The sequence below is a fragment of the Coloeus monedula genome (genome assembly GCF_965178545.1).
Source record: "Coloeus monedula genome assembly, chromosome: 3".
NCBI classification, from domain to species: domain Eukaryota; kingdom Metazoa; phylum Chordata; class Aves; order Passeriformes; family Corvidae; genus Coloeus; species Coloeus monedula.
Genome location: NC_138783.1, coordinates 78,536,780 through 78,564,193, shown reverse-complemented (window position 1 = coordinate 78,564,193; position 27,414 = coordinate 78,536,780). Strand labels below are relative to the sequence as shown.

At 37.7% G+C, this 27,414-nt stretch overlaps 1 protein-coding gene across 1 annotated transcript in view; it reads left to right on the top strand.

Annotated features, from left to right (window-relative positions):
• Positions 1–1,649: 1,649 nt before the first annotated feature.
• The window catches only part of UGGT2 (UDP-glucose glycoprotein glucosyltransferase 2), a gene marked incomplete at its 5' end in the record, with an annotated part of 80,025 nt that continues 54,260 nt past the window's right edge, over positions 1,650–27,414 (top strand). Inside the window, 9 exons of the mRNA XM_082277531.1 lie at positions 1,650–1,807; positions 3,739–3,821; positions 11,777–11,907; positions 13,020–13,132; positions 17,227–17,401; positions 19,364–19,460; positions 20,521–20,602; positions 22,637–22,737; positions 25,693–25,792. Of these exons, the coding sequence (XP_082133657.1) occupies positions 1,650–1,807; positions 3,739–3,821; positions 11,777–11,907; positions 13,020–13,132; positions 17,227–17,401; positions 19,364–19,460; positions 20,521–20,602; positions 22,637–22,737; positions 25,693–25,792 (1,040 nt within the window). The remainder of the gene's footprint in view (positions 1,808–3,738; positions 3,822–11,776; positions 11,908–13,019; positions 13,133–17,226; positions 17,402–19,363; positions 19,461–20,520; positions 20,603–22,636; positions 22,738–25,692; positions 25,793–27,414) is intronic.

Genomic DNA, 27,414 nt, shown 5'->3' with positions numbered 1-27,414 from the left:
AGCTACCACTTTATCTTGCCACTGAATTCAAAGCTAGTTATATTTCCATAGCCAGTGCCAAGAGATTTTATTTTTCTTGTATGGAAAATCATAAATTGTCGCAGCTCAAGATGAAACAAGTGCAAGCTTAGGAGTTCACATTTAAGCAACAATAGCAGCCTCTTCAATATCAATATAAAACAAAAGGTAACAGAGCAACTTTATACAGAAAAGCAATTGATAGATTAGGGTAAGGTGGGTGCATCCATCATCACATTGTATCACATAGAGATACGAAAAATGCGTGGTAAATGTATATACATGGGGAATGTGCTAAGTACATCTCAGTTTTGCTTGAAGAAACATCAAAAAAGCAACTTGTAGCTCCTTTAACCCCAGGATTACTTGGGCTGGGATGTTTTTTGGTAGATGGTCAATATAAACCAGCTATGGCCTGTTCTGTGCAGAACAAGTGTAGTGTCAGTTCTACTAAGTTCATCAAACGCATTTTGAACTACCATAATTTGAGGTGAACACTAACCATCCAAACTATACGATCCATACATAGCCTGCTCCCTGGAGTTATGCCCTCACTGGCTCCCACCACCCACAAAGCAACTTTGAGCAGTCAGGAGATGACTGTGCGCAAAAGAAATTAAAGTGTATGCAGCAATAACATATTCCAGGTTTCAGCTTCGACTTCCATGAGTCACATTTTGGAAAAGGCAATACCCCCTATTTTTAATACAGCTGGGGGATTCTTTTTCCAATGAAGGACTATGCAGAGCTGCTCTGCCTTAGCATCCCACAACACAGCTCCAGCAGCATCAGCCTCTCTTAGGTCTGAAAAACTGAGGGAGGGCGGCAGCTTTGTTGAGGAAATGGAATTAACTACGGAGATTTTTAACAGCAAAAAAAGTTAGTAAATTAGAGAACGCGAGTCTGAAAATTCCAAGGTAAGTTAGCCAGAAGGTAGAGGCAGGGCTCCTGTGAAGCTAATGCTTATTGAGGAAAAAAACCCATGCAGACGGGAAACAAAACACATCTCAAAATAGAAGTCAGTTTGGAAAACTTGGAGGAAGAGGAAATTAAATACCTCCCTCTCACAGGAACAACTGTATGTGTATATTACGTATGAAGCTGCTCACCCAGAGTAAGACTAACCACTGTTTTTAGGCTGGTGAAGGCCGAGGGAGAGCAGCCCGCTAGGACACGGCCAGCGGGAGGTTAGGGGAGAGCCAGGGCGGGCGGCTACTGTCCTTGGACACAGCCGTGTCCCCACTCAGCCTCCTGCAGCCACCCGCACCCAAGCCTAAGGGCACACTACGTAAATCATACTTGCACTAAACAACCCGAAACCTTAAAAACTAAAAAAAAAGAAATAACGGGAATGCCCCGCCGCCGGCAGATGGGGCGGGGCCAGACGCGCCTCAGAGCAGAAGCGGCAGTCCCGCTCCTGCGCACGCGCACTCCTGGCGCCGCGTGTCACGGCGCCGGCCGCCCCGCTATTTATGGTCCGTCAGCCGCTGCTTGGCCTCCGGGCCGGCCAATAGCGCAGCGCCGAGGGCGCGGCGCAGCCAGTAGGAGCGCGGCACGGCCGTGTGGGCGGGGCGCGCGCCGGGGCCGCGGCGCCGTGCGGGACTGGGCGTCCCTGAGCGCCGCTGCTCCTCATGGCGGGTTTGGCGCTGCTGTTGCCGCTGGCGCTCCTGCTCGCCCTGCTGTGCACCCGGCCGTGCTCCTGCGGCACCGCTCCGGCCTCCTCCTCACAGCCCGTGACCGCCCGGCTGGCGGCGAAGTGGCCGGCGACTCCGCTGCTGCTGGAGGCGAGGTGCGTGCAGCCTCCTCCTCTTCCTTCTCCTCCTCCTGCTAGCGGCCGCCCTGTCCCGTCTGTCTCCTGGGGGACAGGAAGGTGGAGGGACCCCCTTTTCCCTCCACTGAGCTGGAAGGAGGGCTGTCAGAAGGGGATGTCCGCGTTTTCCCTATCGGAGGGTGTGTTAAAGTACTCCTCGGATGTGAGGCTGAACTGCGTTCTCCCCTCGAAAAGTGTTGTGGACAGTGGCAAGGCTCTCCCACGCTTTGACGGAGCTGTACAAGCGGCTTCGTATTTAAACTGCTCAGGCGTTTTGCAGGTCGCTGCGTTGAGGACTTGTAATGGGCCAGTTACACAGTCCCTGCCTTCCACTGAGTAACAACATCTTCGTCTGCCCCCAAGTAGTTTGCACGTTAATTAAGTGATTATAAAGGTACTAGTGAAGATGTGAAACACGGTGGTATTTTAAAAGGTATTGTTAACTTGTCATCACAGCTTCAGCCTGGAGAAGAGAAGGCTGATTTCTGTCTCGCAGTACCTGAAGGGAGTCTACAGGAAAGATGGGGAGGGACCCTTTCTTACAAGGGCATGCAGCGAGAGGACAAGGAGGAATGGCTTCAAACTGAGAGTAGGTTTAGACTAGATGTATGGAAGAAATTTTTGACTGTGAGAGTGGTGAGGCACTGGGACAGGTTGTCCAGAGAAGTTGTAGATTCTCCATCACTAACAGTGTTCAAGACCAGGCTGAAGGGGACTCTGAGCAAACTGGTCTAGTGAGAGGTGTCCCTGCCTATAGCAGGGGATTGGAACCAGATGATCTTTAAGGTCCTTTCCAACCCAAACCACTCTGTGATTCATATTTGGAAGGGAAGATGTTTTCCAGTTTTAGGTGCTTGTGGCTCCCCTGCCCACTTGGCTTAAATTTGTTTTACTTTTAAACTTACTTACTGTTGTTTGGAGAACACCCGTGAAGGGAGAACTGCAGCTTCTGTAATCAAAGGAGAGGCAAATTTCCAAAGTAAAGATTAGAAAACAATATAGTCATGCTGGCAAATGGAAGTTTTTGGTAGATATAAGCAAGGGGAGGGAAAGCAACTGATGTTCCCTTAAGGAAAACCACAAACCTTAGAAATATTATCTGTAGATCATAGAATCACAGAATGGTTTGGGTTGGAAGGGACTTTAAATACTGTGTAGTTCCAACCTCCCTGCCATGGGCAGGGACACCTTCTGCTAGACCGGGTTGCTCAGAGCCCCATCCAGCCTGGCCTTCAATACTGCCAGGGATAGAGCAGCCACAACTTCTCTGGGAAACCTGTTCCAGTGCCTTACCACCCTTACAGTAAAGAATTTCTTCTGTATATCTAAACTAAATTTTGCTTCTTTCAGTTTGAAAAAAAAAAAAAAAAAAGGAAGTATGGTATTTGGAATAAAGTAAACCTCACCTTTTATGCTTTGTAAGGATTAACATGTTTGAAAGTGTTTCAGAGATTGGCAATCTCCCTCCCTGCACAGCAAAGTAGATGTCATTGATGAAAGCCTGTAATTTAATGAAAAACTATAACCTAACAGAGTGCATGTTCTTATTTGTATATTTAGCTACTATGAAATAAAATTGGTGTACTGAAGTGATTTAATCTGTAAGTGTATATTGGAATATCTGTGGAAAAATAAAGTGGGTATTTTGGGGGTTTTCTATATCAAGAGAACAGTCTGCATGCTTTACATCTCTGATTGTTGAGTTTGGATGACTGTACTTTGTTCAAAATATCTTTTGACCAAAATACAACTCAGTTCAGTGTTTATGCTATGGAGATGGTTGTTAGTCGTTGAATATCTAACATTTGGTTCCTGATGGGTATTTATTATTTTAAACAACTGACGGTTTTTACTGTGGTACATCTTTGAACAAAGTCAACTTATGGGCAATAATTTTTGTTTTTAAACAGTGAATTTATTGCAGAAGATGGTAATGAGAAGTTTTGGCAGTTCTTGGAAACTGTACGGGAATTAACAGTTTACAAGCAAGGAGGTAAGTTAAATAGCATGCTGGTGTTTAATATATTATCTTGTGCTGTATTTAACTTAAACATAACACATTAATTGGTTCCAGGCAGGTCAAGCCTGACTCTTCCATTCTTGCTTACTAGGTAGGTTTCTTTCAGAAAGTTGTAGCATGTTTTCCCCTAAGAGCAGTACTTGTAGAGGAGTTTAAAAAAAAAAAAAAGGAAGATGACATGGACTGAACTGCTCTTACAAGATGGAGCAGAAGTGTAAAGATTAAAGATACCTACCTGCTTACATGACTACCTTATAGGATATTGAGACTTCATGTTTTCTGTATGATGGATACTTGCAGGCCATAAAATCACACAAATAACTAAAATGAGAATGCTAGCTAAAGGAAAAATTTAAAGAATTACCAGAAAAGCTTTAATACTTGTATGTGGCATGGAGACTGTTATCTAGCATCAGTACTGCTGATAATAAAGAATAAAGGTTTATCACTAACAAAATAGGACTAAAAAAGCCTTGCATGATTAGACAGAAAAATCTGAAGTTGTTAAAAATTCGGAGAGAAGACCAAAGCATAAAATCCAGTAAAAGAACCATAAAAAGCCACGCCAGAAGAGACCTTGGAAAGCAGTTTACGAGAAATGTCCATGGTAATGAAAAATTGGGAAACCTACAGGGCTTTACACTAGGTTGGTCAGTCTTAGACCTGCTTGGCAGGTCAACAGATGAACAAGGTAAAAAAGGCTTCAGAAGGTAAGGCTGCTTCATTTTGCTCTTCACTTACAGAGTAGTACAACTCTTTAGTCAGGAGTGTGAGCACCTAACACTACTGCTGAAAGAGACTTGAGGGAAATTGAATGGTAAATTAATAGTCAAAAGCTAACAAATTGTAGCAAGATCCTGCAGAAAATGACAATGAGAAGTGCAGGTTCATGAAAAAGGTTGTATAGGGGAGAGAAGACTTGAGAAACAGCATTTCAACAATTGTGACTGACTGAATACAATTTTAAAAATGGTGGTGGTGTGCATGTGGTAATGTTATTTGAGTGCTCAGCAGTGCCCAAAGCAGCCAATAGACTTAAAATATTACTAGGAGGGGAACAGGGACATGTGTTGTAAACATAATTTTGCTGCTTTTGATTGCATGATGGGCTTTTGTCAAGTATAGTGTGATGTTTTACTTTACTGTCTCCCTGTGTTTTCCTCATCATTTCTTTAGAATGGAAGAAGTACAAGCAGAAAATGTATAAAGAACTGTGATTTTAGTTGTAGAGTATCAACTGGAAAAATTTAAAAAAGCACTCCAAGTTACTGTGAGATGATGATCTCACGGTTAGAAGTCTATTCCGCTATATACCAGTATGAAACCAGAGAGTCACTGAGAACAGAATGCCCAGGTGCTGCATGCTGCTAAAAGACATTCTGTATAAGGCATGAGGACATGGAAAATGGAAGTAGGTGCAGAATTTGACCTGTGCTCAGCTGCTAGTAGCATTTGTTGAGGCAAGTGCTGTTGACTAATGCTGTTTAAGGTCTCTGTCGGCACACAGGACAGTGGCATGTGTTATACCCTCCATGAGGTTCTGAATGACACAAAACTGGGAGGAGAAGCTGGAAGGTAAGGCTGTAATTAGAGGGACCTTGGCAGGCTGGAGAGACAGGCCAACAGAAACATTGGGAATTTGAGCAAAGGCACTTTACAGACTCCCTGCACATGGGCTGGAATAATCTCAGCAACAGCATAATGTTGGTGCTGACTGACTAGAAAGTGGTTTTCTGAGAGATGGAATGGGGATCCTTGCAAACAGTGAGAAGGCTGGCTACATGCCAGGCTGCAGCAGGAAGAGTGTAGCCAAGAGGTCAAAGAAAGTGTTTATTCCACTGTATGTGGCACTTGTAAGACTGTGGAGTACTGGGGCTCCCTGTGAAAAGAAAGACAAGAGTCCATCATTGGAGCAAGTCTAGGAGAGGAACTCTGCAGTTGTTAGGGAGCTGGAGCAGACTTCTGAGGAAAGTCTGAGAGAACTGTGAACCTGAGAAAGACAGGAGTAAGGAGAGATGTTGTATCTTCAGCTTCCCAATAGAGAAATGTGCAAAGAAAGTGGAACCTTCCTGAAGGTACACAGCAGTATGAAAAAACGCAAAGGGCAGAAGTTGAAACATGGAGATTGTGGTTAGATACTAGAGAAAATGTTTTTGCTATGGCATTGGGTAAACACTGCAGCTGACTGCTCCAGGGGACTCTGGAATCTATTCATTGAGATAATTCAAAATACTACTGCTTGAGACCTTGAGCAGCCTAGTCAAGCCTTGAAATTATATCTCTAAGTAACACTTTGGGTGAGGTGACCTCCGGAAGTCACTTTTAACTTACCCTTTTTTTTCTATGAGTGGTTTAGATGCAGTTGGCATTGCCTTGGGGTAAGACTGCTGTATTAGATGATGTGTCAGGGTTTTTTTTTTTTTTATCAGCCATCTATTTTCTGCTTGCTTGGACACGCTTTCCAAGGAATTTGAAGCTTTAATGACATTTATTATTAGTGACACAGATGTCTGTTGAAATTAGCTGTTAGTTAAATACCTACTTCACCTGGATAAACTCTGTGATTGAGAATAAATAAATTACAGTAGGATGATTTCCGTGATCTGTCATGCCAATGAACTGTTAGATGCTGGCAGTTGGGAACCTTGACACTGTAGTGAAATACTACTTTAATTAAGCATATTGAGCAGTTGATGTGTATATTTATCTTTATGGCCAACACATACCTATGACAAGAATGCAGGAAAATTTGAAGTTCTGGCACCAAGTGGCTTTCCTAAAAGTGAAGTCGTAGTTGGGGTAGTCTTAATCTAAGGAAATGGATGCTCTTAATGAACAGGAAGTCTGCATTAAATGTTTACAATAAACTGGTCAGCTTGAGTGAAGGATCTGGTGCTGCAAAACTGCAGTGGCACAGTTTACTGCGAGGTGTGCAATAGTTTACCTCTGAGGAGAAGTTGGTTCCCTATATGGTGTGGAATGGGTTCTGTCTTAGTTGCTGCATGTCATGACACATTGACGTAGAAGGATGTTCATGATGTGTTAAAACTGATGTAGCAACAACTACTTGTGTAAATTAAAGGATCTGGCTGAGAAAGGATTGGTTGGGGCAATTGGCTTTTCAGTTCTCTGAGGGATGCCAAGAGCAGACAGGATGAATAAGCAGGAAATAAAAGCATTGTTTGTTTGTTTAAATAGAAACATTTTCAGACAAGATAAACAATTCCTAGATTTGAAGCTGAAAATTTGGGTTTATGAAGGAATTGGATGATAGATTTGTATCCCAATGCACCATTGAATGTTTCAGAAGAGTCGTAAAGTGTTAAAGCTAGAAGGCAACTTAAATCAAATAGGGTAGCTTGCTTTTTTCCTTCTAAATCCTCCCTTGGATGATTTTCAGTCTGTTTTTTTTTAATCAGTTCTCAGAACTTGTTGTTTTAAATTTAGAATAATCAACATCTCTTGTTAATTTGCTAATTTAAAGTATTTAGCATTACCAAATTAGGTTTATTAATGGTCTCTTTAGCTGTGATATTTGTAGCAATTTAATGGATTTGATAGGAATTATGTACATGGAATTTGGTAAAATATTTAGTCTGGTGATGTATTTGGTGGTTTTAACTTTTTTTTTTTGATATGAACGCAAATCAACTTGGGCAGCATCTTGATTTTACCATATGGAAAACATGAACCGGTTAGTGATGGGATACACTATTAGATTAATGGGAGGTCTTCAGGTAACATGAGCAACATTGGTTATATCTACTTAATGTGCAACATATTTTCTGCCAGGCTTGTGAAATACTTGGAAAGGCAGGTGATGCTATTTTGAGCTGCAGGTATGTTATAAAGAAATCAAAGCTGCAAAAATTTCATACTAAAACCAGCACTTAAAAAACGCTGAAGATGGCATTTAAAACTTGCTGCTGCTTTTATATCCCTAAAGGTTAATTTATGATTGCTGAGGGAAGGTAAGTAGCCAGTTCCCTGCCGACTAATTATCGCTCGAGTGTTTACTGTCTTCCCAAGTGCTTCAGTTTATATATTGAATTTTCAGCAGCCTCATAAATATATATTAAAAACCAAAACAAAACCAACACACAAACATATTTTCTCTTTGGAAACAATTTTCTCTGAAAAAAATGCAACAGTATATTTCATATAAACAACAATCATGCAAATTATTTGTTGCAATCTAGAAGACTACAGATTATTCAGAACTAAATTAGACAAGTATTTTTTATGTGTATATAAACCTTAAAGATTCAAGAGGAATCAGTTTCACAAACATGGCATTTCTATACGAATAATGCAATAAAATAAAGTATTTCCTCTTTACTGGCATCTTATTTGAATGGCATAGAGATTTGACTGGCCAGTGATTGCCTGAACTGCTGTTAGCTGGGATCTCTAATTTGCTAGCTGATCTGTGGATCCAGACATACGTAGCTATGCAGTTGGAATAATCCTCATACTTCCATCCCACAAAATAATTATTCCAGCACACTGTGTTCTTCTGATTAATTATGTCCCTTGTATTTATTCTCCCTACCTCCTGTGCCTTAGTATTTTGAATTCTGTTGTGGGTTACCAGCATATATTCAGATTAATTTTGTGCTGTGTGTGCATGAGGTCTGAGGAGCTGTGCTGTAATACTTTCTTATCTTTGGTGACTGCCATGGTTGTCTCTTTTAATTATTTTTAACTTACCTGTGATAAAAGATACTGCTGTAAATTGTGGATAGTAAATGTCAACATTTAAATGTGAGTCTGCTTAGCTGGCTGTTCAGTTCTTGCTGTAGTCAATCTGATCAATTTGGCTACAGGAGCTGAGAGAGCTTTTCAGCTGACAAATTAAGGCATCTTCAGAGTGAGCTTTTCAGGTTTTGTTGCCTGCTAGGCTGTATTTCTCATGGCTAGGATGAAAGTTCACAGATATAAAGCTCATACATGTGCATTCAGATGTCTGGAGCTGTAGCCTGTTAACATGATCTCTTCTACTTACTTTTAAATTTATGTTTTTAATGATTTAGTGGTAATGTGCTGTCATGCAGGATTTTATAACCAGAAAAATCTGGTTCTTCATGATTCCCTGTAATGTCCTAAGAAACTTATTATGACTTCTACTCTTTTGGCAAGGTTAAAATGAACTTGGAGGGCAAGCAGTTACCAAATATCAAGGATTCAATACTATGTGAACATAATTTGCAAAGCTCAAGCCATAGTTTTGATTAATTAAAATTAGCTCAGTTGGTTAGAGCATGGTGTGCTGATAACACCAAGGTCACAGGTTCAATCCATGTGCAGGCCTTAAGAGTTCACTTAAGTCCACTGTAGTGTTGAACTTGAGGATTCTTGTGGGTTCCTTCCATCTCAGAATATTCTCTGTATGTAATAAACTCTAAAAATTGGTTTTGCATTAGGTGGCTCATATAGCATTTGACATGGATTCATGTATCTCGGTGAAGTTTAAAGCACAGTTGTATTCTAAGTGAAGCCAACAGTGTTAATAGAAGTTGAAGCAGTGGGAGTGAATCATGATTTGGTAAATATATCCTTGTCAATGTTGTACAGTCATTTTTGAAGGCAGACAAAAAAACTTTTTTTTTTTTTTTTTTTAACTTATTAAAATCATCGTTGTCATAATAACCTTCCAGGAAAAAAATGTCAGCTGTTTTAAATACAGCAGTGAAAGCATAGATGAAATTTGTAAGCCAAAAAATTTAAAGACTTGTGGTAAAAATATTTTGAGGCAGAACTTTTAGAACCATATATTTAATGGCTCTTCGTTGTCTTCAATAGGATGTTATTTGGGGCTGAGTGGGGAGGCAGAAATTCCAGATTTAATTTTTTTTGTGGAGATAATTTCAAGAAAATTTTAAAATATAGTTATTGAAAAAAGTTTCAATCTGGAAGGATTTGTTGCTTCCAAATTTTTATATTCACTGTTTTCAACATGTGAAGCCAAATTTATCTCATTTAGAATCATAAAATCATTAAGGTTGGAAAAGACCTCCGAGGCTGAGTACAACCTTAGACCAGTTGCCACTCTGCCAGTTAAACCATAGCACCAAGTGCCATGCCCAGCCATGTCTTGAACAGCTCCAAGGATGGTGACTGCACCACCTCCCTGGGCAGCCCATTCTTATGGTCCACCACCCTTTCAGTGAAAGAATTCTTCCTGATGTCCAACCTGAACCTCCCCTGGCACAGCTTAAGGCCAATTCCTCTTGTCCTGTCAATACTTGGCAGGGAGAAGAGGCTGACCCGCACCTGGCTACGTCCTCCTTTCAGGTGGTTGTAGAGTGTGGTAAGGTCTCTGTTGAGCCTCCTCTTCTGCCTTCTAAACACCCCCAGCTCCCTCATCTGCTCCTCACAGGATATGTACTCTAGAGCCTTCACCAGCTTTGTTGCCATTTGGGTTCTGCCAGGGCTATGTGTGGGTGTAGAGAACATAGGTTTCATCGATTGAATTGAATGTAAGACAGTAACAATTATTTGTCATGGATTAACCACAGCCAGCAACTAAATAGCACATGCCCGATCTCTGTCCTCTCCAGTGGGATGAGGAAGAGCATTAGGAAAAGGTAAAACCTGTGAGTTGAGATAAAAACCATTAATACTTGAAATAAAGTGAAATATAATGATAATATCAGGAAAAAGAGAGAGAGGAATAAAAGTTCTCTCAAGTGATGCATAATATAATTGCTCATCACCCACTGACCGATGGCCAGCCTGTCCTCAAGGAGAGATTGACAACTCCCAGCCAACACTCCAGTTTATATACTGAGCATGACATTTCATGGTATGGAATGACCCTTTGGCCAGTTCAGGTCCGCTTCTCCTGGCCATGCTCCCTCCCAGCTTCTTGTGCACCTCCTCACTGGCAGAGCATGGGAAACTGAAAAGTCCTTGACTGAGGATAAGCACTACCTAGGCACAACTTAAAGCTTCAGTGTATTTTCACATTATTCTCTCACTGAATCCAAAACACAGCACTGTACCAGCTACTAGGTAGAAAATTAACTCTACCCCTGCTGGAATGAGGACATCATGTAGAATTCATGAGGAGGAGCTTTTATAAACTTATACACTTTCCTAATATTAGGGGTTTTTCCTAGTGAATTACAGCAAACTCAGCCTTTCTAAATAATGAGTTTTAAGGAGGAGAAGGCAGAAAGGAGATACTAGAGGCTTTAAGAGCAAAAGAAGATTTTTTTTTTTTTCCAACCACTACAAGGTTGTAAAGAGGAAAATGAGAGGATAGGAGCTGCTTAGTTATGAAAATTGAATATGCCTCTAGAATGAGAATTGAAGGTTAATTATTTCCAACCAATGTTCTCAATATATTATCACTTCTGTCATTCCCAGCCACCATCCACCTACTTTCTTAGTCAGAGTCCTAATTTTGACCTTGAAAATACAGGATATGCAGGGAGGGGGGAAGCTACTTCACATGTTCCATACATTCTCATACTCTTGTTTATCATGTATTTTTAAGGAAGAAATAGAATATGTGAGAGTAGCCCAAAGAATGACACCTTTAGAAGATTTTTATTTATGTAAATTGCATGATTGGAGGGTTTCCAAGCTAAATGTGAGTAAATTATTTGTAAAATAATGCTCCATTCAGGATTTTCCATATGGGTTTTTCAAGAGACATTATTGTTGAGTGGGTTTTTATATTGCTGAAAATAATTTTGATATTAATTAGTGCTATTGAGCTCTCTTCTGTTGTTTTTATGTTATATTAGGCCTCTGGATTCCTAGGAAAGGAAACAGTTATTGGTGGACAACACTGAAGACTTTCGAATGGCAAGCAGCACTGGCATTAGTGCTTGTCTATTATATAGTGCAGATAGATATGTCACATCATTTAGGGCTAAATACTAAAAGTTTGTCTTTTTTGTTTTTTCTGTCTTCAACAGATTCAGAGTACTCCTATTACAATTTAATCTTGAAGAAAGCAGGACAATTTTTATCCAATTTGCAAATCAATCTGTTGAAGTTTGCACTTTCCATACGGGCTTATTCTCCAACTGTTCAGATGTTTCAGCAGGTGACAGTATTGCCTGATATATTTGGTACATGATTGAGTGAGGTATTTTGGCTAAACGATGTTCATTGTTACAGTTCAGTAAAATATATGCCAATATTATTTGGAATCAAACATGATGAAGGTGATGCTTTATAAGCTGGTTATATTGACAGGAACAAATATTCATATTCACTTATATGGCTAGCATTCCTTTCAGGGTAGAATTTTTTTGCAATTGTTCATTTTTTAAAATTCAGGTCATGGGGATTTTTTTGCATTGCTTCAAATAATCCTGTGGGAATTCAGACATTCCCAGAGTAGGACATTTCCTGTAGCTTTAAGTAATTGATATTTGTTATTTAGTGGATTTCTCATCTTTCTAATTGTTTTAGTATTTGAAAAGTTGAAAAATAGAAAAATATGCTTTATTAATGAAAAAGTGAGTGGACATAAATTCACTGTGCCTCTAAACCTAAAACTGCTACTCCTCCTTTAGCAATGCCACCTTTAAGATAAAGTGAGAAATCCATGTTTCTGAAACATAATAAGCTGTAATAAAGTTAGGGAGTTTTGCAGGTGTTCTCTGGAGGAATATCATACTCTCAGACTCTTTTTGTTTTTATCTTTCAGCTGGTGAATCCAGAGTCACTGACATGCAGTCACAATTCCCACTTCATACTGGAATAGCTGAGTAGAGCTTAAAAAAAAAGGCAGGAGATGGGAAAGAGAGAGAATCAAAAATTGACGTTACTTGTTTGGGATTTGTTGGTTTAGAAGTTTAATCTTTGTATGTTAACATGATTGCTGATAGCAACTAAAGTTAAAAATATCTCAAAGTACAGGCTGTGATTTCAGCTTGTGGAGGAGATTTCTCAGTCCCGTCTTTACAGAACATAAATGTACTTTCATTTTCTGGAGTATGACTGCATTTAATAGACTACATCTCACAAAGAGCATAGGGTCTTAATCTTTTAATATTTTTCTTCCCCTCCCCCCCCGCCATGTACCCAATTTTGAATGGGCTTAATTAGAAACACAACTTAATGGCAGCTGTTATTTTAATCAAAGGGATGTGAGTTTAAGTTGAAGTGCAATCAAAGCATTCTGGTTGAGTATAATTGTTGAAATATTAGATTGCAGCTGATGAACCTCCACCAGAAGGCTGCAGTGCATTTGTGGTTATCCATGAGAAGCACACCTGTAAGACTAATGAAATAAAAAAGCTGCTGAAGAAGGCTACTAAGAGGTAAATACAATGATCTGGTTTAGCACGAAGAATAGATTACTAAAGAGCTTAATATTATGAGTTCATCAATTATGAATCAAAGTAGGTTTTAAAATAAAATCATAGAGCTTTGGTCCCCTAATCACATGGACAATTTTGTACTTTTTCCTGTTTTTTTGGTGGTTTTTTTTTTTTTTTTTAACATGGGATAGTCAGGTTTAAGTTACAGTGTACTTTCTATACAAAGTTTCAGTGTCACATGTCTGACACAGTACTCTGCTGACAGACTCTGTAGTCAGTGTCATTGCACTTGAGTTTTTCTGGGTTGCAAGGGCTTGGCACATGAGTAGAAGAGGAGTCTACCTCAGCTGGCATAACCTTTCCTTACCTTGTGTTAAGACTTTGTACCTATCAACTCTTTCCACAGGTTTTGTCCTGTGGTAACTAGCATCAGTCCAGAGTTCATTTGAGCTCTGAAGTAAAATACATAGAACCTATCGAAACAACAGTAACAGTATAATGAAAGCATAATGTTTAATCTCTCTTTTTAAAAAAGATATTATTTTGTGGGTTTCTTTAAAACCTGTGTGTAATTTTTGTTTTCTTTCCTCCCCCCCGCCCCACACCATGGTCACCATAATATACATTAGTGTCCATACCCTCAGGCACTTCATGGAGACATGCAGAGCAGAAAGATGATTTAGTAGGGTATATTTCTTTGATTTTGCTTTCTGTCAAATATAAATTGTGGGGAAAAACCATGAAAACCTGTAAATTTGTCTCTTTGGGGTTGGTCGCTTCTGAAAATAATTTTGTGTTCTACATGTATGATTTGTGGTGTCTTCTAAGTCCGTTGATACAATTACCTACTAAATAATTTTCTTTTGCTTATTCAATAGCCAAGCTTTCTGTAAAAGCATCTCACTGTCTAGTTCACAATTTCCCATTTTTAACTGTTATATTCTTCTAACAAATATCTCTTATTTTCTTAGATAAAAGCCAAAATATAGTACAAATAATTAAAAATGTTGTTAAATTCTTGTGGCCATATATTAAGGCATCATGAGACCTTAACATTTTATTGCAATGTCTGAATATAGTAGTCTTTTAAAGCAGTTAACTAGACTCAGAACATTCTCCTTTCTGGAGATATTATTCCCAAATGTACAAGGTTCTGGAAAATCACAATACTAAACAATAGAATCCTGAATTATTCAGATTTGAGAGAGTTAGACTTCTAGAAATTATTAAGAACTTGCAATAAAACAGAAGTTTCTTTTATTTGATTTGTCTTCTATTTTCAATGGCTTTGCATGCACCAGTCATATCACAACCTTCAGGGCTGCAGGGACAAAATCTTGATAAATTTTCCCTCCTTCTCCCCACCCCAAAAGTAGTTGTATCAAATACTTAGAATACCTGGAGCTAGACTATGAGCAAAACATGTTCACCTTCACATGTTCTGGTAGTCTTTTCCACTTGTACTCTTGTACACTTGTTCCATTTGTACTCTGGGTAGCAGATGCTTTTCACCTATGCTGGTGATACTTAGGCTAGGTGATAAAGATAGGGCTGTGCTCCTGTTCCTTTTTTTTTTACAGGGTGAACAAATGATATATGGGACAGTGTGCCATCTTGCAGGTGATTGCTCTAAACCAGTCATTCTTTTTTTGTCTTTTCATAGAAGAGATCTTTTTGATTTATTGATTCTTTTTTTAATTTCAAAGTATTTTCCTTTGTGTTCCATTCTCTGTCTTCTGTCTGTTATGACTCTTCCAATTAAGCCCGGCCAATTTAAGCTATGCTTTCAGTTGTTCACCATATTTGGATGAGGATGTTAGAAATGTTCTGATTTTAGGGACTGATAGTTTCAAATCTCACTGGAAGAGGAAGAAGAGACTGCAGCATTCTTTTGCGTGGATTCATCATCTCAACCCCAGATTCAGGAAGTCTCAGGCTCTTTGGACTAAGGAGAGCCCAGATATTCTGCATGTCAAGGTTAAGGTTTTGCTTTTTTTTTTCCAGTCCTTTATGCAGCAGTGACTGTGATTTTGTCTTTTTGCACTTTCAGCCACGTTGCAATGGACTGTGTGGTTCTAATTGGAAGTATTTTGTGTGGAACTGCAATGGCTCCAGAACTCAAGGGCTCTGGATGTGTCAAAGTACTTGTGGTTAAATGATTGGGATTGCTTATCTTGCTAACTGTCCAAAACACAACACTAAGATTTCTGGGGCTGTCGCTGTGAAGAGCAGAAGCATTAAATGGAGCCACGTTTTGCTGAAAACAATCAGTATCTTACATTTGTCAGTACATGTTTGCTGTCTTTTATCACATTGCTTCTGCATCCTATCCTGACAATTATCTAGACAAGCATACAGTTGCCTGTACTACCCTAGTGAGTGATAAGCAAGTGCTGAACTCCACATCTGTGTCATTTTTTTATCTTTTTGTCTGCCCAGCTGTTCTTCCTTGTCTTTCAGGCAGCCTTCTTATGAGCATCTCTTATGGCAGGAAATAATTAGCTTTCAGTTCTAAGAGCAGGAGAATCAATTCCTTGTCACTACTATTCAGTGTTGAAGAGAAACAGAGAGCAGAGGCTTATCTTGGATTTACAAAGGCTGAACACTTTAATTCTCAACCCAAGGTCATTAGAAGAGCTCCATGCAGTGTTACTTCACTGCAGCATTCAATATTTTTATGAAGCATGTTCACTGTGATTTGAAATTCTTCCTTTGAGACTGTCACTGTTCAATCATAGCAGTACTCAGTAATCACCTTGGTTGGTTGGTAGAAGTGGTTAGTTAGGAAGAGAGAAGCTCCCTTGATTTAGGTTTTCCTCTCTCTACATGACTGTGGCAGCTCTTGTCTCTCTGGCTATGAGAAGGAAGTTGCACAAGTCACATCTCACACGTATGCTTTTACTGGGACAAATCTGGATCAGTTCTTTCACAGAGCTTACTCATTCAAGAGTGGTTTCAGACTCCCAGATCTCACCTATTTGCTCTGCCTTGTCCTGTGACAGCAGTGGGACAGCTTTCCTGATATTTCTGTGTCACCTGGCTACATGCACCCAAGTAAATTCTTAAACTGGGCCCCTCCTTTTATTCTGCCTTACAGATGAGGTCCTTGATTGCATACCTACCAAACTTACACAGGACATTGGTGTTAAAACCCTGAGTAACCTCATAGAAATTGCTCCTGCTTGAAGTGAGGGTTTGCAGCACATTACCTCCAAAGGTTACCTTTGCAGTGTAAATTATTCTATGTTTTTTTATATTGAAGATATTCCTAAGATTTGCATGACAGAAACTGTGGCGTTCTGCTCACACCTTTCCAGTATGGCTCTTCAGTGAGTGTCTACTACACAGTCCTGTACTGTGTGTTGTATTAGAGTTTCCTAACTTGCCTTGGGAATGCTTGGAGAGAGTTTGCTGGTCTTCTGACTGTCTGTGCAAAGGCAACTTTGAAAAAGTGTGCTCATCAATAATTAGTACCTTGAGTGTATTACTCAATCATATCCTCTGTTACTTCTCCATCTTTCCCAGGTTTTATTCAAAAGATGTTTTTAGTCATCTAAGAAATCATTGCAGTGTAGCTTTTCTAGTCATGATTTTCAGTTAGGAGGGTAGGTAGGCAGTCAAAATTTGCAAAATTAGCTGAATTAACAGAGCTCAGTGGTGTCACAGTAGTACAAAACAGTTAGCTTCCAGGTGTGTTACCAGCTTTCTCAAACTTCACAGAATCTCCCTCTGCTACTGTTCCTCCCTGATTGCTCTGTGCATCTCTAACAGATGTAATGTATCATTCAAATGAAAGCTTCGAGCTGTTACTGATGCACAAAATCTCCAAGTGCTATGCTTTTTATATGCTTTGTGTTGTGATTTAATAAAATACAATTATTTATAGTTGATGCTGATTTTTCAGTTTCTTATACATGAGTTTGTTGTTCTGGGTTTGTGAGCAATCATGATTTTTTGTGATGATTTTAACATGGCTTGTATACTTTTAGCATATAAACATTTACTAGTTTTTTCAATTATGAAGTAAAAAAACTGCCACTGTTTTAATTAATTTTCTGACTTTATACTATCACAATTATTTGTTTTAAAACCAGACCCAGGCCATATCTTTTCAAGGTAGACCATAAATTCCCAACTCTTAAAGAGGATGGCCCAGTGGTTATTCTATATGCAGAAATGGGTACAAAAGACTTTGTCAAATTCCACAAGATTTTATCTGAGAAGGCACAAAAGGAGGAAATTGTTTATGTTCTCCGGCATTATGTTCAGGTATGCGTTTCAAATCAACATTGTTTCTGTAAACAGTTAGTATTCTGTCTTTGCTTTGCTTGCTTTTTGACAATACACATTTTCTACATTAATTTTTGCATTTGCCTAAATTATGTGCAATACATTTCCTAATGTTAAAACTTTCTAGGTAAATAATTCATCTAATACAAACTGTGAAGGCGGGAAAGCATGATAATGTTACCAATCCTGCATACAAGCACTGATTGCATCACTGATCTTGAAATACCTCCTTTTTGGTTTTATGTCGGGATTTTGTACAGTGTACGAAGATCTTGGTGAATCTTGGTGCAGCAGGCTGAACATAGTAACTAGAATTAGAAAAATGGAAAGTAGAATAGAGAATCAAATTGAGAAATTACCAATTATATTTTTACATATTCTCAATGTAATCTCATATGTTCATTCAGATACAGCAGTGTGGGCTATCACGGCCGGCATCATTGACCAGTTTTAAAATGTTTGTGTTCCATGGTGTGACTATTTGAAACACAGTGTTTCTGAATTCTTTTCTTCACTCACTCTTCTCCCTGAAACAAAACAAGAAAAATACCAGTATATGGAACTATATTTCCCCAGTTTTGATTTTTGGAAGGGTTTTGTGATTTATATTCAAAGTACAGCTCTTAAACAGTGTGACTAATCTGAGAATAATCTGATGGAGTGAGAGGTTGCTGCAATTTATGTAGACCAGGCATTTCAGGGAGATGAGATACGCAGTTTGCAGATGACTTCGAGTTGTTTGCTCACAGTAATGAAATAGAGAATTTGAGGAAACCAGTCTTGAATTCTAAGTTGTATGGGATATAATTTTTATTAAACTTTGTTCTTTTATGCTCTTTTATTTCAGTCAAATGCCTACTTGCATATTAAATGTCTCATTGCTCTGCTTGGCTTATGCATCATGGTCCCTCAAAATGCGTGTTGTCTTCTTGCCTGCACCTTTTCTCTCTTCAGACCTCTCTTCCCTTTTCTTCCTTCCTCACAACCTCCATTTTTGTTCTTTGGTTCCCACTGAGATGGATTTTCCCTCCTTTTTTACATTAAATTCCAGAAGAGGGAGCATTGATAACAGAAGAGGTACGGTCATTCTGCTGTCTCTTTTTTTTTTTTTGCCGATGTCACTGAGACTACTTATAGAGTGCTCTCTGCTCCCTCTGTCTTGAGATTTGCTAAGAGGATGGACAGAGAAGCCCCCAGCCTTGGGTTTTCACTCATGGGCTGGAGGATTCTCAGTACACAATGATTCTTAGAAACTGCGAGCTAAAGCTTTCAAGAAATTGCTGCTGTGCATGTGCAAATTGCATTTTGGAAAGGGGATTTTCATACATTTGGGGCAAATTAGAGCATGTATACAGAAATAAGTATGCTTTGTGTAATTATACTATTGAATGTCAAATTTCTGCTTCAAAGTTAGAAGTAGTTGTTATTTGTTTTTAGTAAGTGGCAACCTGTTTTTAGCAGTGATACTTCGATACATTTTCTTAATACTTCTTGCAGAAAGTGATTAATTGTTTTATCAAAACTTTTTTAAATAATAAGTCTGATGCAAAAAGAGAGAATTTCCTCTTAACATCCTGGAAGTCTGGCAAGATTAAAAAGAAATGAGTAACAGTTTAAAATGTGAGTTGTAAGGCATCAATAATTGTATAGGGTGCTATGAGCTCTGGCTGTTCTAGTCCCTCTTCTAGTATTGTGTAAAAGGACTACAATTTTGACCAGCCTTTCTGTGATTTGCAGGAGATAAAGGACATCGGCACATTTTGTTACATGCCTTCTCAGTGGACTGTCAGTATGCCTTGCGCTTTGAATTGAGAGATGAATTTAAGTAATGACTTAAATGTCATAACATTTTAAAGTTACAATATTAGATATTGTTAATCTCCTTTAAGTACATTTGTTAAGTTATGTTTTTTCTTCCGTTAAAATAATATCATCAAGCAGAAACCAAATTCCCGGAAAATGTATTTATCTGGATATGGTGTGGAACTTGCAATAAAGAGTACAGAATATAAAGCAGTAGATGACACACAGATTAAAGGTATGTGGATTTTTTAATTGATTTGATACCTCACTGGAAATGCTATTAAAATGTGTTAAAATCTTCAGCTTGTAGAATCTTCAGTCATTAGTGTTTTGAAGGCTATACTTAATTTGTTTCTACAGAAGGAAATCTCAGGTATTAGGAAATAAGAAAGTAAAATATATGCAAACATTTGTAAAGATCTGTGCTTAGGATACAGTCCACTTTCCTAACCTCTAATTGTTGTTTTCTGTGGGTCTTCAAAACACAACCCAGTCTTCTTCCTTTCAGAAATTTTAAGATTAACCTTTGTACTCCTATTACTTTATGATTGTTGGCATCTCTCATATACTAATAACTACAGTATCTACACATTCGTGTTTCAGAGCTGAGAGGGTTTTTTCTGAATTTCTGTGGAAATCCTTTCACAATCTTCTGTAGGAAAGATGTGAGGTACCATAGAATTTGGACTGGTGCATGTTACAGTGTATTGAAATGAGACATTTACTACAGAAAGTGGTAACTACAGCATGGTGACACAGAGAAATTACTTTGCAGGGACATTTACAAGGTAAAAGGAAAATTAACTCTCTTTGGTAAGACTAAGGTTTAATGACCTTTGAGTCGTGTCAAAATATAGTTTAGTTTTTTTAAAGGGGAAGAAACTGATCCCTGACTTACGTCAAATGCCAGCTGGAGATTCAAGTGCTTTAAGGTCATCAGTCTTTTCAGGTGTAAATTTGGTAGTAGTTGACTGATAAGAGTTATACCTTACCACTTAATCAAACTGAGAAATGGCTATTTTGGGAAGTGAACTGTTTAACCACATCTATTTAATTTTATAAAAAAATTGTTACCACTCAATGAGTTATATTAAAAAATTAATTTTAATGTTGCAAAGTTCTGTAGAGTAATTAATTCTGATGCCAAAATATGTAAGTATAAATCTAATTAAAACTACATCTGGAAATGACAACTTTGTGATTGTATGCTTCTAGTAACTGTTTTATAATTCATAAAAACATAATAAAACAATAACTTTCTTGGCTTATATTGTCCACATGCACTATGTGTTCAGGAGCAAATGAGACAAAAGAAGAGGACAATGAGGAAGAGGAGGAGGAAAGTGATGTCCAAGGATTTCTCTTTGGCAAATTAAAGTGAGTTGATACAAGTTATAATTAATCTTTTGCATTTGTTTCTGGAACCTGAGCCAATTGGGTTTTTTTAATAGAAGAATTGAGATTTATGTTGGAAATTACGTGGTAAAAATTATGTGGGTTTTTTTAATGTCTTGTGAACATAAAGATACAACGGTTGTTTATTCTGTTAATTTCAATTTATTGCATTTAGTTTTCTAATTATCTTAGACTGTATACAGTAAATTTTTTTAATTAGAAATATCTGTCTGGGTAACACACACAAAAACTTAGAACATTGTGGTTTCACATTTGTTAGATAATTAGAATCAAAATGTTGGTTTTCAAAATGCAAGAGTAGCACAAGAAATCCAAACCCTTGTGCTGTGTCTCCATAAGGTGTTTTTCAGAAGGATAGTAATGCATTTCATGGAGTTAAGGAGTGATATTTCTAGGAAGATGGGCTTATTATAGGTACCACCTTATTCTGGAGTTTGTGTTCTCTTCCAGCAGGAGCTCTTTTTTCCAATCTTCAGTCTGTTAGATGAAATTGAATGTTATCCTATTGAGTGCCCCTTACAGCCCTCTGTTGGTGGATTCATTTTGTGGTTGCAGTCATCCTAAGTGCTTCCCTTTTCCTGTAACAGATCCATACAGTGAATCATAAATTTTTTACTTCAGCAAAAAACCCTTGAGTCTGTGGGTCTTCTCTAGATATCATTCTCTCTCTTTAAAACAAAAAATAAACTTGTTTGTAGATATTGTCACTAAACTTTAAGTCTCGAAGTTCAGAGCTGCTAATTCTGTCTAAACTCTTGAGAGCCCATCCCCTTCCTGCCTTTTTGTTCGCAAACACACTGAGGTAGAAGTACACCCAGATCTTGAGGCTTCCCTGTTGTTTTACCTATGTGTTTGAGACCTTGCACACCAGATAATCCCAGATGCTTATGCCATATCTTTATCTGAGCTTTATTCTTCTTGTATTCTGCTAGGTTTAGCTATACTTAGTCTCTTGATTCTCCACTGTGACTGATTTGTGAAGCTGTCAGATAATTATTCAGACTTTTTGATGTTGTTTCTGCATTCATTGGCTTTTTCTCTTCTCCTTTTCATACAGGAGGCAAAATAGATGTTTCAGTAGTCTGCAAATTGTCCCTCTGTTACAGCCATGTCAAAAGCTTTACTTTTCTCATCTGTGAAATAGTTACAAATGAAGCAGAAGACATAAAATGTTTAGAAATCTAATGAAGTTTTTTTTTTTCAAGGATATCTTGTAGCAGGCTGAAGTATTTGCCCTCAAAACTTCTTCACCTACCTGTTACATTTTCAAAACAAATAGCTAAGCTTTTGTGTACCATGTTCTTCAGGTCTGACTGGTGATTTGTGTGCTCAGTAGATTGATTTTTGTCAGTGGTATCAATTTATAAAACTTGTTCTCAACATTGTCTTGCCTATAGTTTTCGTAGTTAATGCTACAAAGAGTGTGTTCAGTTACAGTTAATATATAGCACAGTTGATACACAGGTATACATCATCCTATGGTAAACAAACTAAAGAGTTACCTGTATAGTGTGTTAATACTGTCTAATCTTTGAGTTCATTTATTCCATATAAATTTATGTGGCAGGTTTTGAGACAGATCCCTATGAAATAATTTAACTCCTGGTATTTAGTAAGAATTTCCTCGCAGGGAGGGTTGTCAAGGATTGAGGCAGGCTGCTCAGGAAAGGGGCTGAGTTGCCATCCCTGGGTAGATGTGGCACTTAGAGATATGGTTTAGTGGTGGACTTGACAGTGCTGGGCTAATGGTTGACTTAAGGACCTTAAAGATCCTTTCTAACCTAAATGATTCTATGATTCTATTTAACTGGGGTTTAGCCCTCAGAAATCATCTTCTCACCCCAAATCCATATTTTTGTTTCAAGAATGAGTTAAAACTTTCATTTTTGGTTGTTATCCTAAGAATACAGTATTAGCTGTGAGCAGTAGTGTGGATGAAATAAGATACTGATGGACATAATTGATTCTTTTTTGAAATAAAATGTTTTATTGTAGACAGATGCACCCTGATCTGAAAAATAATCTGATAGAGTTTAAAAAGCATCTAATTGAAACTACTAACAACATGGAACCACTGAAGGTTTGGGAGCTACAGGGTATGTATTGCATTTTTAATTTTAATTAACACAATACTCTGTTTAATAGTCCTTTGTTATTTTAATGTATTGACATTATGATAAAAGCTTCTTTTAAAAAGATACATCATTTCATAAAAAGGCTGCAATACCTCAAGTATTTAAAAGGCATGTGCTGATACCTTGTATTGTATGCTAGAAATGAAAGGAACATTGAAGTAATTTTGTAAGATGGAGAGATATATTGCCTGCTTTTTTGCCTGATGTGTCATCTCAGGTATAAAAACTTGTTTTCGATGGTTTTTTTAGAGGTCAGGCAAAAGATACAATTTTGACATAACTATTGGGTTGGAATGAAATACATGTTAGGACAGCTTGTTTTCTTTAATTTATAAATTCTATCAATGTACTGGAGTTCACACTGATGCATTTTTTTTTATATAATATCAAGTAAAAGAACATGCTTTTAAAAGCTTGCCTGTAGAAAAGGAAAACAAATATGTCAATTGTGGAAAGCTTTTGTGCTGATGACTTGCAGGACATTCTGTAGCTTGAATGAAACTCTAAATCACTCTTAAAATATAAATCTCTCATAAAATGTCATGACAGTTAAGTTTACACAACTAAATTTTTCCCCTTACATTCTTCAGTTTTAGAGAACAACCTGATCAAAGTAAGTTTGCCTATATATTAGAGCAGTGATGGAGACTGAGCAGTCTGAGCTTCAGTTTCCTTTGGGACCCTGATGTTACAGAGTCTGCTTGCAATGTCCAGTCTGATACTAGCTATGTGGGATAATTGTAGTTCACTTGCAGTCTTTTATCAATGAAGTTTACCTGCAGGATTTGTGTTTGTCCGAAATTAAAAACAATTGAAAAACAGTGCTTTAAAGTTCTGCTGAGAAATCTACTTTGCAAATAAAAAGGAAATAGTGGGTTTGACTATTTTTCTTTTGGTATGATTGAATACCACTTGGCTGATACTAATGCAGAAGCAGCCATGAAACTTCAGTCCTTTAATGTCTCCCTTCAAAAGCCAGTACAAGGTCTCTGTTTAGTGGTGGTCTTTTCTGTGGTGTTATGGCTATATATATAAAAGGAAACTGGTGCTGCTCCCCAAGAAACCAGTTCTTAGCATTGAACGTAATTAAGCGTAGGGATGCTGATAATTTATGTTAGGACGACTTGTAATGGCTTATGGTTCAGGATCTCCAGTCTTCAGCCCCCACATTTTTTGGTGCCGTTGTTTTGATACCCTTACTGCTGACATGACAGGGTGCTTTCTCTAGTTCATTCTTAATGACTAATTATAGTGGCTGAATTAATGGCACAGCTTCTCTCTGATTTCCTTTAATTAGCTTCAAAGTAAAAATCTAACTAAATTTAAGCAAAACTACTTCAGCTATAGGGCATACTTCTATTTATAAATGAACCTAAACACCATTCAAGAGCTGTCTTTCAAGAGCTTTTATGTTTTAGGTAAGTAATTAGTAAGTACTTTTTTTCCTCAAGGTGCCTTACACTGTGCTCTCAGCTGTGTTAGGGTGCTGCAGGGGGAGGTCTGTAAGTGACAGTCCTGACCAGAGATAACCAAGGTAAAAAGATGTCAGTTGGCCTCAGTGGTATTTAAGTATTTGTATCTTAGCTGTTCAGCGTAAAATGGAAACAATATATGAAGGCTTTTAAGTGTATGACCCAAGTTCACAGCTTCCTCACTCTCTGTAGTAACGGCAGCAACTGGGTGTTGTTGCTTCAACTGATCACAACTTATGTGCCTGTTGAAACCTACTTTTAAGAGTTACTCCTTTTTATACTTCTTGTTAAAAGTATTAAGAAATACAAGTTAACATTTCACCTCTCACTCACCTGTTTTTTTCAGCCAAGGAGTACCTTATCAGGCTGAACTATGAATGTCTTATCCACTTTGATTCAGCCTTCTTTTTATCTTTTTAATTCGTTATTGCTTCAAGAAGATGTTGCAAGGTTTTACTAGGCAGCATCCTCTATGAATTTCTGCCCAGCACTTCTTATTATATGCAGCATCAGCTTTCCTCAAATTGAATAACCTGAGGCTTTCAGTTTTTGCTTAAACGTCTTAAATAGAAAATTATGAGGAAAAACCATCATTGCCCAAGTTAGTTATGCAGATCTATACAAGGTATATGGAGGCATCTAGTATATTACTGCCTGTCTTGGCCAGTACCCCATGGGTACCAAAATTGGATTTGTCCTAGTCTTACATGTCAAAATTTGTCACGCTCAAGTTAGGCTCGAGAGATAGCTAACTGAATTCCATCATTGTTTTTTCAGTGGATAGACAAATTAATTTTAAGCTGTCCCATTATCTGAAAATCTACTTTGTTCTGAAAATGAGATACCTTCAAAAATTGTGCTAGGTGTTTAGGAGAATTGGAATTTGACAGTAGTTTGACTTTTCATTCACAAGTCTCCATTTGCTCTGTGAAATTGCTGCTCCTTTTGAAAATTGTACAATTCACATACTCAACGCAGCCTTCTACATTATATATATCTGCTGTCTGAAAAACTTGTGAAGTCCTGGGTCTGGAAAGGTCTTGCTCTTTCCTGCAGTTATGGGTGTCTGTGGATTGGTGTGTATCTAGGCTTGAGTGTGGTACTACCCTTTTGATGATGGCATAATACTTTGTGATGAATGGTCTGGGTTTTTTCAGTGTGTTTCTGTAAATTTCAAAATTACATATACGATGTGTATGTTCAAGAAATTCAAGCAGAATTCTGTAGAAAAGCCTGAAATTAGTATTTCCAACTTTCACGTGATCAGTTTTTCAATCTTAATAATGTCACTTCATAATTGTTGAATCAATAATTGAAACATAAAATATGTTAATAGTGAGAATGTGTATATGGATATGGAACACTTTCCTGATTGTAGGCAGTTATGATTGAGTGATACTTCCAGTGGGTTTTTTTTTAATTTATTTTTCTCCTCCCACTCTAGATCTCAGTTTTCAAGCAGCTACTCGAATTATGTCTACCCCTGTTTATGATGCCTTAAAGGTAATGAAAGACATTGCTCAGAACTTCCCAATAAGAGCCAGGTATGATACTTAAGCTTTCTTTTTTCCCAAATGCTATTTTTCTGTTTGCATTTGACTGTAATGACAGTAATACAGGTTTATATCCAAATCCTGCTGTCAGATGTTCATGTCTGACAGCTTGCTAGATAGATTCCAGGCAATTTCATTGAGTAGAAGATAACTCCAGGGAGAGCTCGTGATCAGTCTCTTAAATGTTTCCTGTCTGATGAAGGAGATGCCATGAAAACATGCTAATCCTTCAGGCACTTAGTCCTCATGGATTTTACTGGACTGATATTTTCCCAGGTGAAAACTTTTGTTGAATTAGTAGCAGAACTAGTCACAGTGGGAATGAGGCAAAATACTATTAATAAATTCCGTGGGGATCCACAGACATTAAGCACAGCATTGCTGTTGAGTTTGGGTATTGTATATTAGTGTTCTTACTGGGGAAGATCTGTCTTCCATAACAGATTACTTAATAAAAAATCAAGATAAATATTAAATAAATGGACATGTCTTGATTTTAGCTGTCCTAATATGAAAAACTGTTCTTCCTGTAAGCCAGTAGTATTATAATTGAGAAATGCTCTTCTTCATACTTAATAAGTTCTTCATGTAATCCTATCAGCAATATTTGCTTGAATTACTGAATTAAATGTGATGCTAAATAAGGTTCTTAACTCAGCGTGCTTTCACATTTTGCTACTCTTGTTTAATTATCACAGTATTTCATTGTCACCCCTGATTGTCTATTAGAGAAAATCTACACCATAATAGAAAAAACTACCATGGTAACATCTTGTGTCAAGGAAGCAAAATGCCTTTTAAAATGGCTGAAGCATGATTATTATGAAATACTATGGTGTAAGTTTACACTTAGATTAGCAGTCAGAAAATTCAGCTTTCCAGTAGGAGATACTGGAAGTGTACCTAATGTTGAACTTCAAGTCCAGTTCTGGTCTTTAAAGGACAGAAAAAAGTCATTTTGGAGTGTCCCAGGTGACATTTAAATCATTGATTTTAAAAGTCATTAAACTGTTACATTCTACTCCAACTCCTGTTGTGCATTTGTGGCATTAGAGAGTTCAATTTACCTACTCTTCAAATATTTTATAGGTAAAAGTATAAGAAGACTTTAAAATTATTAAAAGGGGAATCACTGTTTCTGTCCTGCATGATTTATTTTAGCATGCTAATCTAGCATGTTATTTCTAACATGAGACATTACAAATATATGTAAATAATTTAAATTTAGTAGGTCTGCGTTGACAACTTAAAGGGGCATTGTGTAAAAGTAGGGCACAGAATATATATCATTAATAGTCTAATCATGCTTAACCTGATGAGTCAAAATAGTAGTTTGGGAAAAAAAAGCTAGAATAAACAGGAAATGAAGAGATTGCTTAGTCATTTTAGACAAATAGCTGATCATTATAGTATAGTATTTTTAAACTGTGTAAGTTTCAGACAGTTTATATATAAAAACAACCATTTTTATTATACAAAATTTGGATTAAAAAGGCTGTATACAAATTTTGAACTGTATTTAGGAAAATAAAGTAAAATACTGTATGTTCCTTAAAAATGGGGTTCCCTTAGGCCATAAAAAAAATTAATATACCATTCCTCTGAAATGTTCT